This window comes from Castor canadensis, chromosome 1 (assembly GCF_047511655.1).
Source record: "Castor canadensis chromosome 1, mCasCan1.hap1v2, whole genome shotgun sequence".
In the NCBI taxonomy this organism is placed as follows: Eukaryota; Metazoa; Chordata; class Mammalia; order Rodentia; family Castoridae; genus Castor; species Castor canadensis.
The window spans coordinates 17267300-17283246 of NC_133386.1; the positions used below are offsets into that span (position 1 = coordinate 17267300).

The 15947-nt window shown below is 41.9% G+C and overlaps 1 protein-coding gene across 7 annotated transcripts in view; it reads right to left on the bottom strand.

The window, feature by feature from the left end:
• The window catches only part of Sash1 (SAM and SH3 domain containing 1), a 280149-nt gene that overhangs the window by 81727 nt on the left and 182475 nt on the right, over positions 1 to 15947 (bottom strand). For all 7 annotated transcript variants that reach the window (XM_074072429.1, XM_074072428.1, XM_074072427.1 and 4 more), the window contains 2 exons: positions 6630 to 6680; positions 6458 to 6507 (listed from right to left, as the gene is read on the bottom strand). In XM_074072429.1, the coding sequence (XP_073928530.1) occupies positions 6458 to 6507; positions 6630 to 6680 (101 nt within the window). The remainder of the gene's footprint in view (positions 1 to 6457; positions 6508 to 6629; positions 6681 to 15947) is intronic.

Here is a 15947-nt window from a genome sequence, read left to right on the forward strand (position 1 = left end):
GGCAGGAATTCCAAATCTGGGAGCAATCCTTTGGAGGCCTATTTCAAAGAACCAGGAACATATGATAAGCTTGATGCAAATACTGAATGTATTCCTTCTCTGTGCCAGCCGCTGTCCGGACATTGCAGAAAATCGAGGGACGGAGACCATGCCACGCTGAGTGTGGGGTTCAAGGAGAACACAAGTGACCAGAGCCATGGGCAAGGGAATGCCTTTGGTCCAGACTGGATAGATAATGACCACAGACAAGATTACTAAGCATTTACTATGTGCTAATAGCTTGCTAAGTGAGATAAGTACTATACTATCATCTTAATTTTGCAGTTATGCAAACTGCAGACAGAAAGGCCAAGTAACTTGCCCAAGCACTGCTGAGCTAGTGAGCCTGAGTCTGAACCCAGACAGCCTGGTACCAGGTAGGGCATCTTCCCCCAAGGCCATAATGACATTCGGGCTGAGTTGAGATGTGTGTCTCCAGCTCTGGGGCCTTAGGCAAGCTAATTACTCTCAAAAACAGTATGTACTTTGGTGAGCTCATGAAAAATTAAGCCATAAAAAATAACAAGTGATTAGCACAGTGCCTAATCCATCGCTTCAGTTCTGGATTAAGAAGACTCCCAGGGGTAGTCTGAGTTGCTAAGGCTGGATGGAGTTTGCTCAGGTAAAGGAAGTAGGAGGGACCAGAGGTGGGTTGGACAGAGCACCTCACAGGAAGGAGCAGCAAGTTCAGAGGTTATCACAGAAAGCCAGGTGGGCTGGGGAGAGGGTAGAGCACAAGGGAGGAAGGGAGGGGGAGGAAAGGGGAGGGGAGGGGAGGGGAGGAAAGGGGAGGGGAGGGGAGGGGAGGAAAGGGGAGGGAGGTGAGCAGTACAAGCAATCGAGCAGCAGAAGACCCTAGCAAGGTTGTAAGTCAGAGGTACTGACAGATAATGTGTGCAGGGGCTCCTTTCCTGAAATCCAAGGGGGAGAAAAGCAAAGCAAAGCTGATGTTGTCAAGAGTCCTCTGGCCAGAAAAAAACTCAAGGGTGGAGTGACCCCGATGCAGCAAACGCTGGCACACAGCATCCACACATCACCTTCCATGCACTTCACCACCTCCAAACACCGCTCTACTGGCTTTTTATCTACCACTCTTTATATGTTTGGATTTTTCTACCATAAAATAGTTCAAGTACAGTCACAGGGTGAAAAAGGTAAAACCTAAATCAGTGAATTTTCTACTCTGGTGAAAGACTTAGTAGAAAACATGTTACAAATACTAGCTACAGTGAAGATTTGAGACTTATTTTGGACTCTTCAGCCTCCACAGACAAATGAGCTGGAGCTTAGATCTGGACGAATTGAGTTGGCTTTTATTTCCAAGAGCACCAGAAAAGAGGTTTCACTGAATGAACCTGATTGGCCCCTAAACTCTGATGTGCAGCAGTAATACAATTATAAGAACTTTGAAATTACAGCTGAGTGGTCAGGAGTTTGGGTACTTAACTGGGATAAAACCGGGGCTCTCCTATTTAGTAGCTGTGTAACCCTGGCAAGTTATTAACCTCTCTGTGCTTTAGTATCTGTCTTTGTAAACATACGGAATAATATATTCCATATATATTATATATAAATTATAATATAATATCACTATATCAACCTCATAGGGTTGCTTTATGTACTGAATGAGTTACCATTAAGCACTTAGAACAGCTCTTGATAGATAGCAGACGATAAACATTACGTTGTTACTGCTTTTTCTTTTCCAATCCTAAGTTCATATGAACCAACTCCATGAAGACACTGCTACAAACAGATACAGACAAGAAATAACCAGCCGGGTGCTAGTGGTTCATGCCTGTAGTCCTAGCTACTTTCCCTGGAGGCGAGATAGGAAGGATCTCAGTTCGAGGCCAGCCCAGGCAAATAGTTCATGAGACCTCATCTCCAAAATAACCAAAGCAAAATGGACTGGAGGTGTGGGTCAAGTGGTACAGTGCCTGCTTTGTAAGGGTGAAGCCCTGAGTTCAAACCCCAGTCCCATCAAAAAAACAAAAACAAAACAGATTGACCTTCTGACTACTGGTGTCCTTGAACTCCCAGAATCCAGATAATCCCAGCATGAAGCTTACTTGTTAGATATCTAACACATGAGAAATACAAGCAAATTACTGTTTTATATGCATAAATAAACAAGATTAATTTGGTGGAAAACTCCACTAGCTTTCTACCCAAGGTCTTCGATGCCTCTTAAGAAAAGGATGACATTTTGTTCAGAGTAACAAGGTGCTCAGCAAATGCTACTTCTCCAAAGTTCCTTGGCACCATGGTGACCTTATAACCAAATTCTTGGGACCCGTTTCTTGGCTCTTTGACCATACTACCATTTAAACACATAATGTTTACTGTCATTTCACTGTGCCTTCAACGTGAGCTGCAGCAACTCTCTCTGGTCATCATTGTGTCCCATATTCTTTGTGTGCCCTCTACACAGAGCAGAGACTCTGGAGACAGTTGTGCGTGGAGAAATGATGGGATAAACTGGAATGGGCTGGGTTTCTAGGAAAACTTCCAGTAGGAAGCTCCTGGGGTCTTTGCTCTACTGCTTTCTCCCCTTCACTTTGTTTTTCCTTCTCACTTGGAAGATACAGTAGCCACTTTGAGGCCATAAGGGAGAAAGCAAAAAAAAAAAGGAAACAAAAGGGCACAGCCTGAGTTCCTCAAGGCCATGGGGCCAGAACCTATCCATGAACCAATCCATGGAAAAAAACACGTGTCTAATAAACTCTGTATTTGTTTATGACACTGTGTGCCAGCTTTCCTGATATTTAGAGCTAACCTCATTCCACAGACACAGTTATAAAGCTATTTCCCAGTCAAGAAAAAAACTACTTTCTAGCTATCCAGGAGAGAAGCTGGTGAGTAACAAGAAATTTAGCTAACATTCACTTTTCAAGCCAGCAGACACAAATCCAAGATTGCTGTGTTAGAGAGGCCAGTCTCATCAGCAGGCCAGGTGAACAGGTACAGAAAGAAGGGGCTCAAATGAAAGCACATGGCAGGATGGACAGATTGAAAGAAAATAAGGGTGTGGGCTAAGGATATGCTGAGTGATAGAGCACTTGCCTAGCATATTAACCCAGGCCCTGGGTTCTATCCCCAGCACCACAAAACAAAATACTTCACTGAAAACACTGAGGAATGGGGAACTTTGTTAAACTGGTGATGAGGTAGGGAGGGTCCATTTTTTTCTTTCTATCCACTGGACAGCTGAGCTACCTATCTACCTGTCTCTACCTATGTATCTATGCTTGTTTAGGCGAGCACACCTGGAGGCTAACAGCCCCACAGAGTGGAGCACTGCAGTGTGCAGATTTCCACTTCTTGTCTCCCCCACAAAAGACCCACCGCCTCTACCTCTTCTGGTTATAATTAACTTCCTATAAGTTAAGACTGTAAACCCCATTAACTGCTAAAAATGCCCCTGGGAGAAGTGGTATGGTTTTTAGAAACAGATTTTTGCATCCAGATTCATGCCAAATCCCTCTCTTGGGGTAGCTTTTAGCTACTTTTTTTAGGGAAGAAGGGAGGGAGGCACAGGTGCTTGGGACCTATAGACATGTCGGGAGTACCGTGCAACAAGAAGGCAGGAGCCACAGGCCCAGTTTGCTTGTGTCTGGAAAGGTGGGCTGCTGCAGGACTTGTCTATTTTTTGTTTACCGAGTTCTCCTGCCTTCTGAATACAAAGCAGAAATTTCTGCCCATAAAACAACACTGAGTCAGAATGGTATTTTAATTGGCAGATACTTTGTGGACACTAACCAGACACAACTGACTGGCTTGCCAAGTCATCCTCCATAGCTGTAATATCGAACTGCAAAGCTGCCCGCCAGCATTTTGATGGGAGAAGAGTGGGATTTTCCATTTAAACAGATTTGCATCTTCAAGTATGCTACATAAAATTTCAACACACACAGTACATCAAACCTACTCACATTATAATCTGACCTAGGAATGTCAGAGTGATGCCTCATCTTTAAAAACAAAAACAAACAAAACAAAACCTCTTAGAAGATTTAATCTCAAACATTCAACAATTTAAGTATTACCATTTTGTAACCACTACATTAAAAAAATTGTTTGGGCAAGATTCACTGAAAGAATCAAAAACCTTAGGTAAAAGTTTGATGAGGGACATTCCCACAGAATATTTATTCATTTCAAAGGGGAAAGTAACTTCTCAGAAGAAACCAGGCATATATTACCCTTACTAAATGATAACAGTTCAAGTCACCCATCATGGGACAAACAGGAATCACATGCCTCCTGATGAAATGCACTGTGGAGAAAAACAGAAACAAAGAAACCCCCAACAAGGAGAACTGCACAGAACAGTTAGCCTACTCTCTTTAAAAATGTCAACTTCATAAAAGACCAAAAACCCCTTTCAGACTAAATATGACAAGAGACATAAAAGCCATGAGTAATTTTTTTAAAACATGCTGGATTGGACAATAAAGTGTTGTCAGGGACATTGGGACAATTACAGACACATGAATATGGACTGTAAATTAGGAAAACTCATTGTTAAACTTCCTATTTGGAAATTCTACTGTGGTTCTGTAAGAGGATGTCTTTGTCCTTAAGAAAAATCTGCTGAAGTACTGAAGTCGTTAGGGGTGATGGTAACCATGTTGCGGGTAACCACTCTCAAATGGTTTGACAATAAAAATAATCAGAAGCATTGTGTGTCCATGTGCGTGCGTGCGTGCGTGCGTGCGTGTGTGTGTGTGAGAGAGAGAGAGAGAGAACGTGAATGTCAACAAGTGTGAGTCTAACTTTTCTGTAAGTTTTTAAAAGTTAAAAAAGTACCATAGTTTTCAAAAAAACATTCATAGGAAAATGAAGACAAAATATTCTAAAAACTCTCAAACATTCAGTTTAGAAGTACTGAAGTCTGAGCTATCTAAAAGTACAGAAACAAAAAAGTACTACAAAAGGAGAGGCTGGGAGTTGTCATCTGTGTGTGTGTACTGAAAATTTTTTGGTAACCTCAGAGGAGGCTGCCAGTCTCTGGTGGCCACAGGAATCATGCCATATTTTACTAAGTAAAGGAAACAAGCACGGAAAGAATGACTTCCCACAAGTGAGGGGAAGGAGAACTACCCAGCTTGTTGAAGGTTAGCACAAATTTGGTGAGTCACTTCCTCCCGGGAGGAAGGCAAACATTTCTTGTTTCCTGAAGGATTCATCAGTTCTGAGGGAACACCTGAGCTCTCTGCCTGCATCAGACTACCTAAACGATAAATTAAGTCAGGAGAAGCCACAGTCTGTCCCGTCAAGCTTTGACACCACCTCAGTACCTCCAAGTTCAAAAGCAATGTCAACCTCCACATTACCAATTTTCTGGGAGGATAAAATGCAACTCAGACCAGAGATGTTCATAACTTAGTGTGCACACATATCCTCTAGCCTGGCATGGGGAATGACCTTGGTTTCTTTTGGCTCATCAGCCCCAAGGCTCCCCAGTCCTGAACCAAACCTACTTAGCCCCCAAGGTTCGGAACTGCAGCTTCCTGGCAAAGCAACCCTGACTCGGAGAAGCAGCCCCTGCCAGCAGCACGCACGTGGCCCGATTAGGCCGAGTGTGCTCTAAAATGCACACGCTCTCCCGACGGGTGCTTCTCATTGCAGGAAACCTCGCTCCTGAGCCACTTCTCGGCCTCTCTTAGCATGAAACGGACCAAGTGGCTCTGTGCCACAGGAAGCATCGTTTAGAGAGGTAGACTTTTAAGTTGCTTTACCTCAGAGGATCCTAAATAGAACGTTCTAGCATAATTACAATGGAATAAAGCAGAAAAGGAAAAGGTCATAAAAAAAAATGGAACTTGGTTAACTTTTGTGGGGTTTTTTTTTTTTTAGTTGCCTAAAAGAAATCATGAAAATATATGACAAGACATAGCATTATCTCCCATGAAAGTGGCAATTACAGGAGATTCCCAAGTTGGACAGGGAAACAAAAATATTCCCTTTAACAGGAAAGGTTAGGTAACATGTGCCAGCTTCTGGCGCACAGTCATCTAGGTTTACGGTCACCTGCCAATACGAGGTACATGCGGAGGGTAGTTTTTTTTGTTGGGAATATTTTTTGGTCTTTGTACTTTGCTCTTTATGACTTTCATTTTATATTAAGAAATAATGGAAAAGCTGGAAACTTCATCTCCGTTTCCTGCCCTTTCCTTATTTCCAGGTATTTAGTTGGGGTTACCCTTGTGTGAAATCTGTAACTTGCGTTAGAAACTCTCAGATATTATTGATTGGGTTGCAAAATAAACTCTCTCTCTCTCTCTCTCTCTCACACACACACACACACACACACACACACACACACACACACACACATTAAGGAAAACCACACCAACTCCAGACCCGAAAGCACCTTCCTGGAATCTCAGATCCCGGCAGATGGGACACTTACTTCCTTTCGACTTCTGGTGTTGACGCGGCACTGCAGAAGCCAAGCGACTCCTAGGAGAGAGAAGAGTGGCAGCGTGAGGACAGGCAGAGCACGGCTTCATCTGATTGCTACAGAATGTCAGGTAAGGAAAGAGACAGGCACAAACGGACACGATTAAAGTCATTGTGCTTACTTCGATCTGGGACCGCAGCTGAAGGGCCGTGGGGTTGGCTTCAGGTTTCTCCTAAAACAGAACAGATGCTGCTTTAATGAGGCTCCCAAACGTGGCACACTCCAGAAAGACAAATACATGTGTAAGAAGAGACGGGAGGATTTGGGAAACGCTGCACCATACAGTGGGAGGAGATGGTGGCCAGGCAAATAGTAAAACGACAGCTCTTGGCCTCTTAAAATTGAACAGTTTACCCAACTTCACGGCCATACCCTGCCGACAATTTGTGGTGAAATATTTCTCTTAGACTATCGCTAGGACACAGAACTGACCGCAGCTGGTTCGAGGGCAGTTTATTTTTCAATAACAATGGAGTTCCAATGCAAACGTTCTAAATATATTCAAAGAAGCCAGTAATGCAGGGCTTGCTGTAAGTGTCTTGAGGAACCTGGAAAGCTAACCTGATGTTATTTTGCACCCCTAAAAATCACCATACTCCTATAATAGAAAGGAAGTGACCAATCTGAAAATTCACAAACAAAATCTGTCATCATATAAGTGATAAATGAAATATAAATGCATGATATTGTGAGTGCATTGAAAAAAATATTAAATCATAAAGAATAGACAAAGGAAATAATTTTAGGGATAAAACCATGGAGTATAATACCTTCAATTTTATAGTTAAGGACACCAGATTCCTTCTGAAAGTAATACAAAAGGGGAGAAATAAACCAGTTACCTTTGGTAAAAATAATGGGTTGAAGTGAACTTCGGCAGTACAACATAAAAATCTCACTCTGAAAGTTTTAGATCTAATTTTAGGAAAACAAGAATTGTCCTAGTACAGAGTGCCACGTTGATGTTTTTCATAAGCAAAAATTAATTCCTAACCAACAAAAGTGTAAACTGAGGTCCTCACCAAAGCATCATTCCCAGATAAGAGATCCCTGATGGTCCTACTGCAAGCAGAATGCTGGGCACTTTCAGAGGAAGCAGTGATGATCACTAACATTATACATTACTGATTTCTCCAGTAATCCTATCGTGACAGTGGCCATCTATATTTCTTCAGGACAGAACAGGACTTTAGGAATTGTTTTGTTCATCTCTGCTAACATCCAGGAAGGGGAAGGTCATCTCCAAGAGAGTATCTGACAGTTCAATTTATTAAAGTTGCCTATTCATCATTAACAGGAAGCAAAACAGCACCAACATGGAAAAACGTGTGCTGAAGTAGAAGTAGCAGTGAAGCAAGTACAACTCGAGTACGGTGACATATGTAAGCTGGTAGCAGGAATCCGAATACAGAACTTCAAAATGACTGTGCTTTCGTGCAGGGTTGAGAGGGGTGGGCACTGAGGACCTGTGCACAACAATGTGCACGTGGATGACAACAGTGTGCTGTACTCTTTCAAACTAGTGGGAGGGTGTGTTTTCAGTTATGTGGGAAGTTTTTTGGTTTTGCCACAATAAAAACAATGAATGTGCTGGAAGGAGTAAATGTGAGAACGGGACAATTGTGGAGAAGCTTGAACATGAAAAGTGTCTTAATGGACAGACAACTCACTCACCCCCTTGTTCCAGCCCCTTGTCTGTTTCTAAAAGGGACCGGAGTGGCGTGCAGGCCCATTGAAATTTTCTTTCATTTATGTTCTCCTGGTTTTTATTGCTGCCAAGGTTAATAATGCTTAGATTCCTGTATCAAACTTGGTATCTTGTTTTTATAAAACAGGGTATGGGAAATGTGTGAACTACTAAGAGTGTGTCAGTCAGATGCCATCAGCAAACGGGTCTGTCCTGTGACTGTCCTAGTGCTTACAGACTAGTCTGGTACCTGAAGCCTGCCTTTGAGCATTGCATAGAGAAATTTACACACACAAGCAGCAGGAGGCAAGCTAAAGTAGTTTGCAATTTTTTTATCCCAAGTCTTCCTAAGCTGGTAGAGAAACCTCAGAATGAGGACAAATCTCTATTAGTTCTTCTCAAATTCTCTGAAATTGCCCTTTTAAACACTAAACTCCAGCCCACGTCCTTCTGTAGTCCAAAACAAAAATGACTGGTTCAACTCACACCTGCTCCACTCTTCTCCTTTCTTTAATCTCTAAATTTCTACCTCACTAGGTAATAGTCCTTGATAAGAAATTATCTTCTTTTATTCTGTATATCTACCTGCGTTCTTCTAATAGGATGTATTTGTGGAATCTATCACTTTTTGTGCCTTGTCACAAGTGTCATCATACATTATGCAAAAGGTACCTGTCCCTGTCTGCAAAGTTAAGGACCTAAATGATGCCTGGAGAAAAAACAGAATGGACTACTGCAAAATTCCATTGTTATGAAACTGATGGATGTCACATGATACCAATAACAAAATTTCAGAGGAGCAATTACTGTTATGTATGTGTACATGCTATGAAATATTTAAAGTATAAAAAATGTACAACAAAAAATACAGCAAATGCTTGTGGACCCATCATAGGGCCTGAAGAATGCAATACAGAAAGAATTAAAGCCAGTGAATGTTCTGATACACACTGGATGAAACGTCTCGTGGCAGTATGGAGCAAGTCTTAGATGAGAAGTGCTGGACAATGTTTTACCGTATCACTGAAAAAATAATTAGGCTTTCTTACAATACAATATGGAGTAAAACAGTAGAATGGAAGCCAACAGAAGAAACAGTAGCAATTTATGCAGAAAAAAAAGGTGACATTTTCAAAATAAAAGCAGCAAAGACTCAATCTACAAAGGAGCATTAATGTCTCACTTCCTTGTCTAGAATCTAGAGTAGATGCCTCCAACCCAATTAAGTGTCGTGGAGGGAAAGGGGCAGAAGGTCATAGTTCTAGAAGTTTTGGGTGGGGTTTGGGGGAGTCTGGATGAAGGAGAAAGGTAAAGAAGAATTTAAGAGACGCATGTGATGATCCAGTTACAACTACTTTATTCAGAGAACAACTGATGATCCACAATACAGCTCCTGATCTGGAAGTCATCGTGTTGATGGCAGTAGTAAGAATGGTGGACACCACCAAAACACAGCCTTGGTCATATGTCATGCACCTACTGACCATATGATGAGAAGAAATGTTCACTGAGAATAAGACTCTTCACTAACATGCTGGCTGTTTTGGTTACTTCTGCTGTGTAACAAATCATTCCAAATACAGTGACAGAAACCAACATTTTCTGATGCTCATAGATTCTGTGGATAAAAATTCAGAATGACGACAGCACCAAAGGCTCATCTCAGCTCCACAGTGTGTGGAGTCTCAGCTGGGGAGATTCAGAGGCTGGGGGCAACTGGATGGGTGGGGCTGTGCTCCCTGGAACACTCACTCACTCACATGCCTGGAGGCTGAAGATGGCTAACAGCTGGGGCCTAAGCAGGGGTGACCACTGCAACACTGATGTGTGGGTGCTCCAAGTAGGGCTACAGAGTTGCCTGGGCTTCCCCACAGTAGGATGTAAGGCTGCAAGGGTGAACACATGGAGAGAGCCAAACAGAAGCTGTATTACCTTTCACAATGCAGCTTCATCCTGTGTGACATCTGCTGGCCCCCATTTCTCAGTGGGAGAAGTGTCAAAGTCACTTTGTGAGAACATTGGGACAGGAAACATCACTGTGGGTACTCTTAGAAATTAGTCTGCCATGCTGGCTGCCAAGGGGATGAGCACACTCACAAGTTTCAAAATTAGAATGAGATGAGACCATTTATTCACAATGTGCATTAGGATTATCTTGTGATCTGTACAGTTTACCTTGGCAATACATTTCAGCCTAAAACTACCACTGAAAGGTAAAATATTGCACTGGTTTAGCCTACAACCATTCTAAATCTCATCCAAATGTAATAGAAAATCTCAAATATACAAAAGTAAAGAGAACAGTATAATGAACCACCGAATTCAATCACTCAGCTCCCACAATCATCAACGTGTGGTCATTTTGTTTCATCTACACCTCCATCCAAGTTGCAACTCCAAAGAGAATCCAAGTATGTACCGTGAACCATCACAAGTTTTAAAGTTAAGAATTAGCTATGAGGTCTTCTTAAGTCTTAATGGCTGCTTAATCTTCACCACCACGAATTTGACTCTGTCCTAGCACTGGAGGACTGTCTTTGAATACTGCAGGGGGAAAAATCATGTTTATGAGATTCAGATCTTACAGAAGAACTTGAAGAAAGACATTCTAAAGTTGACAGCTACTAATGAGTCCATCAAGAAAGTGCTTGCTATTGTCGCCTAAGTGTAAATACATCATCATTGTAACATTTGAAAATGACATGCCCATTGACTTTGCACTTCACAGAGCAGTAGGGGCAGATGAGCTACATAATTTGGTCCTTGTTCAATACAAGGATTCAGAATTACATGGGCGATTACCCAACACTGAACTCAGACCTACATTTATAAAACTTTGCTGAAATTTTCAAACACATTTTTAAGTGGACCTATGAAATTTGACCTATGGATTAACCCACACCTGGATATCTCAGTGAAGAACAACAAGCATCATTATGAACTCTTAGGACAACCTATCCAACTTACTAAGGTAGAACAGAGAAAACTCAATCAAAACATAAATACATCCCTATATGTTTGCATGTGTATTTGGCTTTGTGTGTGTGTACACACAGGGAATATCCCTGAGGCCCTGCACCAAGGGTTAAAACCATACCCTATGCCTCTAGTCTGCATTGTTTACAAGCATGCAGTCTTGCATTACAGTCATTACTTTTTCGAAAGATGAAAGATCAGCTTAAAATACAATCACTAGATTGTTTTCAAATGATTTATGTGCATATGTTTACAAATGCATAAGAAAACATGTAAGGACTCTTATACATCAAAGGTTACTTCTGCAGGGACCACTGCGTTTCCCAACTTTCAACATGTTTTTCAAATATATATTACTTTTACATTTCAAAAAGCATAATAAAAGACTCCCAAATTAAATAACAATTAAGTTGTATCACAGCAGTTAAATTTTAAAATCTACGTAGAGATACATTAAAACCTAGTTTCTCTTAATAAGATCAACTCATGTTTTTTTTTTTTTCCCTTTGTGGTACTGGGGTTTGAACTCAGGGCCTTGCACTGGTTAGGCAGGCGCTCCACGCTCAGTCCTTTTTTACTTAAGTTCATTTTTCCAATAGGGTCTCCGCTGTTTGCCCAGGGAAGGCTGGATGGAGCTCCTTCCATCACTGCCTCCAGAGTATCTGGGATTACAGGCATGAACATGCAAGGCCCTTGAGGGTGTTAAAATTCTTTAATGAAGGAAGGAAGGAAGAGAGGGAGGGAGAGAGGGAGGGAGGGAAAGAGGGAGGGAGGAAGAAAGAAGGAAAGAAAAAAGTACCACTGTGGGTATTCTGTAGTAAAGATGATGAATGTCATTTGATGGAAAAAGGCTGAACTATTGTACTATAGCTTTTAAAAAGTAAAGCAGAGGCTGGGATATAGCTCAGTGATAGAACCTTGCACAGTATGTGCAAAGTCTCGAGTTCACCTTCCAGTACCACAAAAACTTTAAAAGGCAGATGATAAAAAAAATTACTTGAGAGAAAAACCTCAAATCCATTGTTAAGTTGGGCAATCTGTGGGAACAATATTTCTCTAAATGTTTGTTAAGGCTAACAGAGAAGCAGAGACATAAAAGGATACACACCATTCAAGATGAAAATCAGAGGTTTGCCAAAATCAAAAGAGCTGTGGATGCATGTCTGTTTCCACCTGCTCGCCCCTGTGAGCACACACATACACACACTCACGTCTAGTTGAAGAAAAAGGACACAGGCCAAATACAAAACTAAAGCTGTAACCTTAAGTAAATACATTTTGCTCCAAAGTGCTACATCCCAGTGTACAGTATACCAAAACTCTCTAGGGAAAGAATGAGGTCCTGGAAAGAGCTATGATACCATCGTTCCCACTCCAGCTTTGCTTCTAACTTGTGGAAATCTACACTTCTCTCTCCCTTCCCACTGCCAGGATCCCAAGCCAAATGAAGTTTACAGCTGGAAAAGTAGGAGGGACAAACCTCTGCGCTATTCCAGAAGTGGAAAGGAAGAACACCAAGCGCCCACCAGCTCAGCTCCGTGCCAACTTCTCCTCCTCCACACCGGGTACAGGAAGGGGGAGGTGGAAAAGGCCAGACTTGTCTGCTTACTTAGCAGCATGCAGCAAAAAGACAAAATGCCACATGCTGTTGTTGACATGTTGGATTAATGGAGAGAACCTAGCTCTACACCACTGGGTGAGGTGAATGCTGATGGTAGACTTTAAAAAGTACTTCATGCCGGGCACCAGAGGTTCACACCTGTAATCCTAGCTACTTGGGATGCTGAGATTGGGAGAATCTTGATTTGGGGCCAGCCTGGGCAAATAGTTCACAACATCTTATTTCCAAAATAACCAGAGCAAAATGTACTGGAGGTGTGGCTCAAGCACAAAGCCTTGAGTTCAAACCCCAGTTACACCCCCTTCTCCCCCCTCCAAAAATGAGTACTTTACAAGAAGACTATGAGAGTGGGGCATAGTGGTACAGGCCTATAATCAAGGCTACACTGAGGCAGAGACAGGGATATCGTGAGTTCAAGACCAGTCTGGACAAAGTTAGCAAGACCAGAAACAAGGAAAAAATACAAACAAAGGGGCTGGGGGTGTGGCGAAGAGGTACAGCTCTTGCCTAGCACGCAAGAGGCCCAACACTGTGAGACTGCGGTTTCTTCTACCTGGTTTATTTATTAGTTTATTTTTGTCTTCTCGGCAGAGATCCTTCTCGAATAACAGGTAAACTAGACAAACACAGAAATTTGCAGGTAAACTTACAGGTGTACTATGTAAAGGGAAAAAAAATCTACTCTTGGCTTCCATTTGGTTCCCATCTTATTATAAATGAGTCTATCTATGGTTTCAAATTCCAGTAAGATATGTTTCCAACTTTTGAAGCTGGCCTCATTCTCCCAGTTTTTAAACTTATTTCTGGTTATTTTATTTCTCCAACCAGACAAATGCCCTCTTAAGAGCAATTCATCGTTCTTCTGCAATGCATCCAAGTCTGCTTACTGAGAGCCTGTTGTGCGCTGGGTGCCCAGTTCAAGACATGGTCCCTCCAACAGCCTGGCAGGGGCCCTCTGCACTGAACACTGTCCAGTGTGGGCCTATTACTTTGATTCATTTAAATCTGATCATTGTTTCTGGTCAGTTTGACTCTTCCTTTTATTAACTCATGTTTGCAATTTCACTTAGCGGACATGTATTCTCATGTTTTGATTTGAGGTTTACTTTTGGATCGTAGAGTTACACTGGCAAGTAAGAATCATTCAGCAAATATTTCTTAAAAGATCTCTAACTTAGATCTGTGAGAACTTAAAAGAAAATGCTGTGGTGTTTAATCATTTCTAGATAAAACCCAGCCGTATCCCGGGAGTTTCTACATCCACCCCTGCCTTTCTACTCCTTCATGTCTCCTCTTACCCCTATCGTTCATAGGTGAAACAGGAAATGCTATCATTTTCCGGCTTTTGTAAGTTCATGGTCTGCTATATGAACTTTTTTCTGGTGAGTGAAAGTGAATGGAAATGAACTCTCTTCCCATTATCTCCATGAAGAAGGCAGCTAAAAGGGAAAGTAGAACCTTTTTTTTCCACAGAATTCTATTTCACTAAAAATCCATCCATAATAAGATCAGTGAACTTCTAGATTCAAGAAGAAATAAACCTAAAGTGACAATTTCCACCTGGTCCTTAATGGTCGGGGGAAGATAATTGAGACATTTGCCTTATTAGTCTACGTTCTATATATTTATTTAAACCTCACCACGTTCACAAAAATAAAAAAAACCAAAAACCAAAAACCCACGGCTTATGAAACTTCAGTGTTACATGACAAAGTAAAAAAATTAAAGAGCTAATTTAAATGATGCAAAGGGGAGGTCAAAATTATAGAGCAACACTGATTGAAGTAGGCTGGTTCACAAAATTTGGGCCTTGGGATTCGACACTAGAGCTGGACCACACCTTCAGTTATGACAGTGATGCCCTATAGTTTCATGTTTTCAGGACTTCAAAAGGCACACCATTATTTCTGCTGGTGAGAATTTCTGCTTTGGCTTGTGCCCGACATCACAAGCAAGGTTCCTACAGGATTCATTTTGCCCCATGGGGGTTAAAAAAAAAAAAAAAAAAACCTGGAGATCAATCTGAGACCACCTAGTGAAACTGAGGACCGACCCAGGGACCTCCCTGAAGTGCACATGTCCCTATCCATTCAAAGGAGTGGAGGGAATCCTTAGGGCAGGGCAGAATGACACACAGGACAGACAGCAGGGAGAGTTCGCCCTCTTGAAACATGGCTAAGGACAATTAATAGTGATTACTAAAAGAAGGATTAGTTAAACTCAGGGATAATTAACTTGGTGGCTCACGCCTCACTTCAAACATAGCAGTATGGTTCTTTACTTTCTAAACTATCATAGAGAACAATGTACTAAATACAACTTTTAGGCTACAACCTTAACAAGGCTGATTGAGGGCACACCATGGAACAAGCATCTGGCATAGGGACAGGCAACTAATCATTTGAGAAAGATGTGCACATCATGTCAAAAGAATGCACCAGTACTACAAACGAAACTAGCATGAGGGTCATGTTAAATAAATGTAAATACTGAAAGGCACAGTGTCAGTGAAAGCATGTTAATTAACCTAAAAAAGGAATCTAACAAGCTCTATAACACGATTTTTTACCTTATTAGCAGGACTTGGCCTACTGACACTAACCTACAAATTAGCAATGCATTTCTTAGTTGTGGAGACCATGACATCAGTCCTTCTGTAGTGAGAATCCAAGGCAGAGATCCCACTCTGGGGATTCCACCATGCCAACTCTGGTCACTTATCCCAAACTAAGCAAATACAAGTAATGGCAAAAAAGCAGGAAAGGATTTTAAACAAAATGGCCATTTGTGGAAGGTGGGAAATGAAGCACCTCAGCCCATCTTCAGGTACTGACATGACCTTTAGGATTAGAAAGAGGAAGAATTGGAGTAAGGGGCAAAAACACGCATAATGAAGCAGTCTTGGTCAGACTTTGGTCTGGTTGATCATTATCTCAATTCTGTTTTTTTGCAAGATGGCCCTACCAAAGTTCTTATCACTTCAGGGGACAACCCAGCTTCCAGGGCCTGATCTCTCCTGCTTGGGAGGGTGATCTCAGCATGGTGTGATCTGTCTGTGAGGTTCTGCTGTTCCTAGAACCCGCAGGTTTAGGACAATGACTAGAGATTTTTCGGGTGCCTTGTTGGAAGTCTGGAACAGGACATTGTAAAAGCAG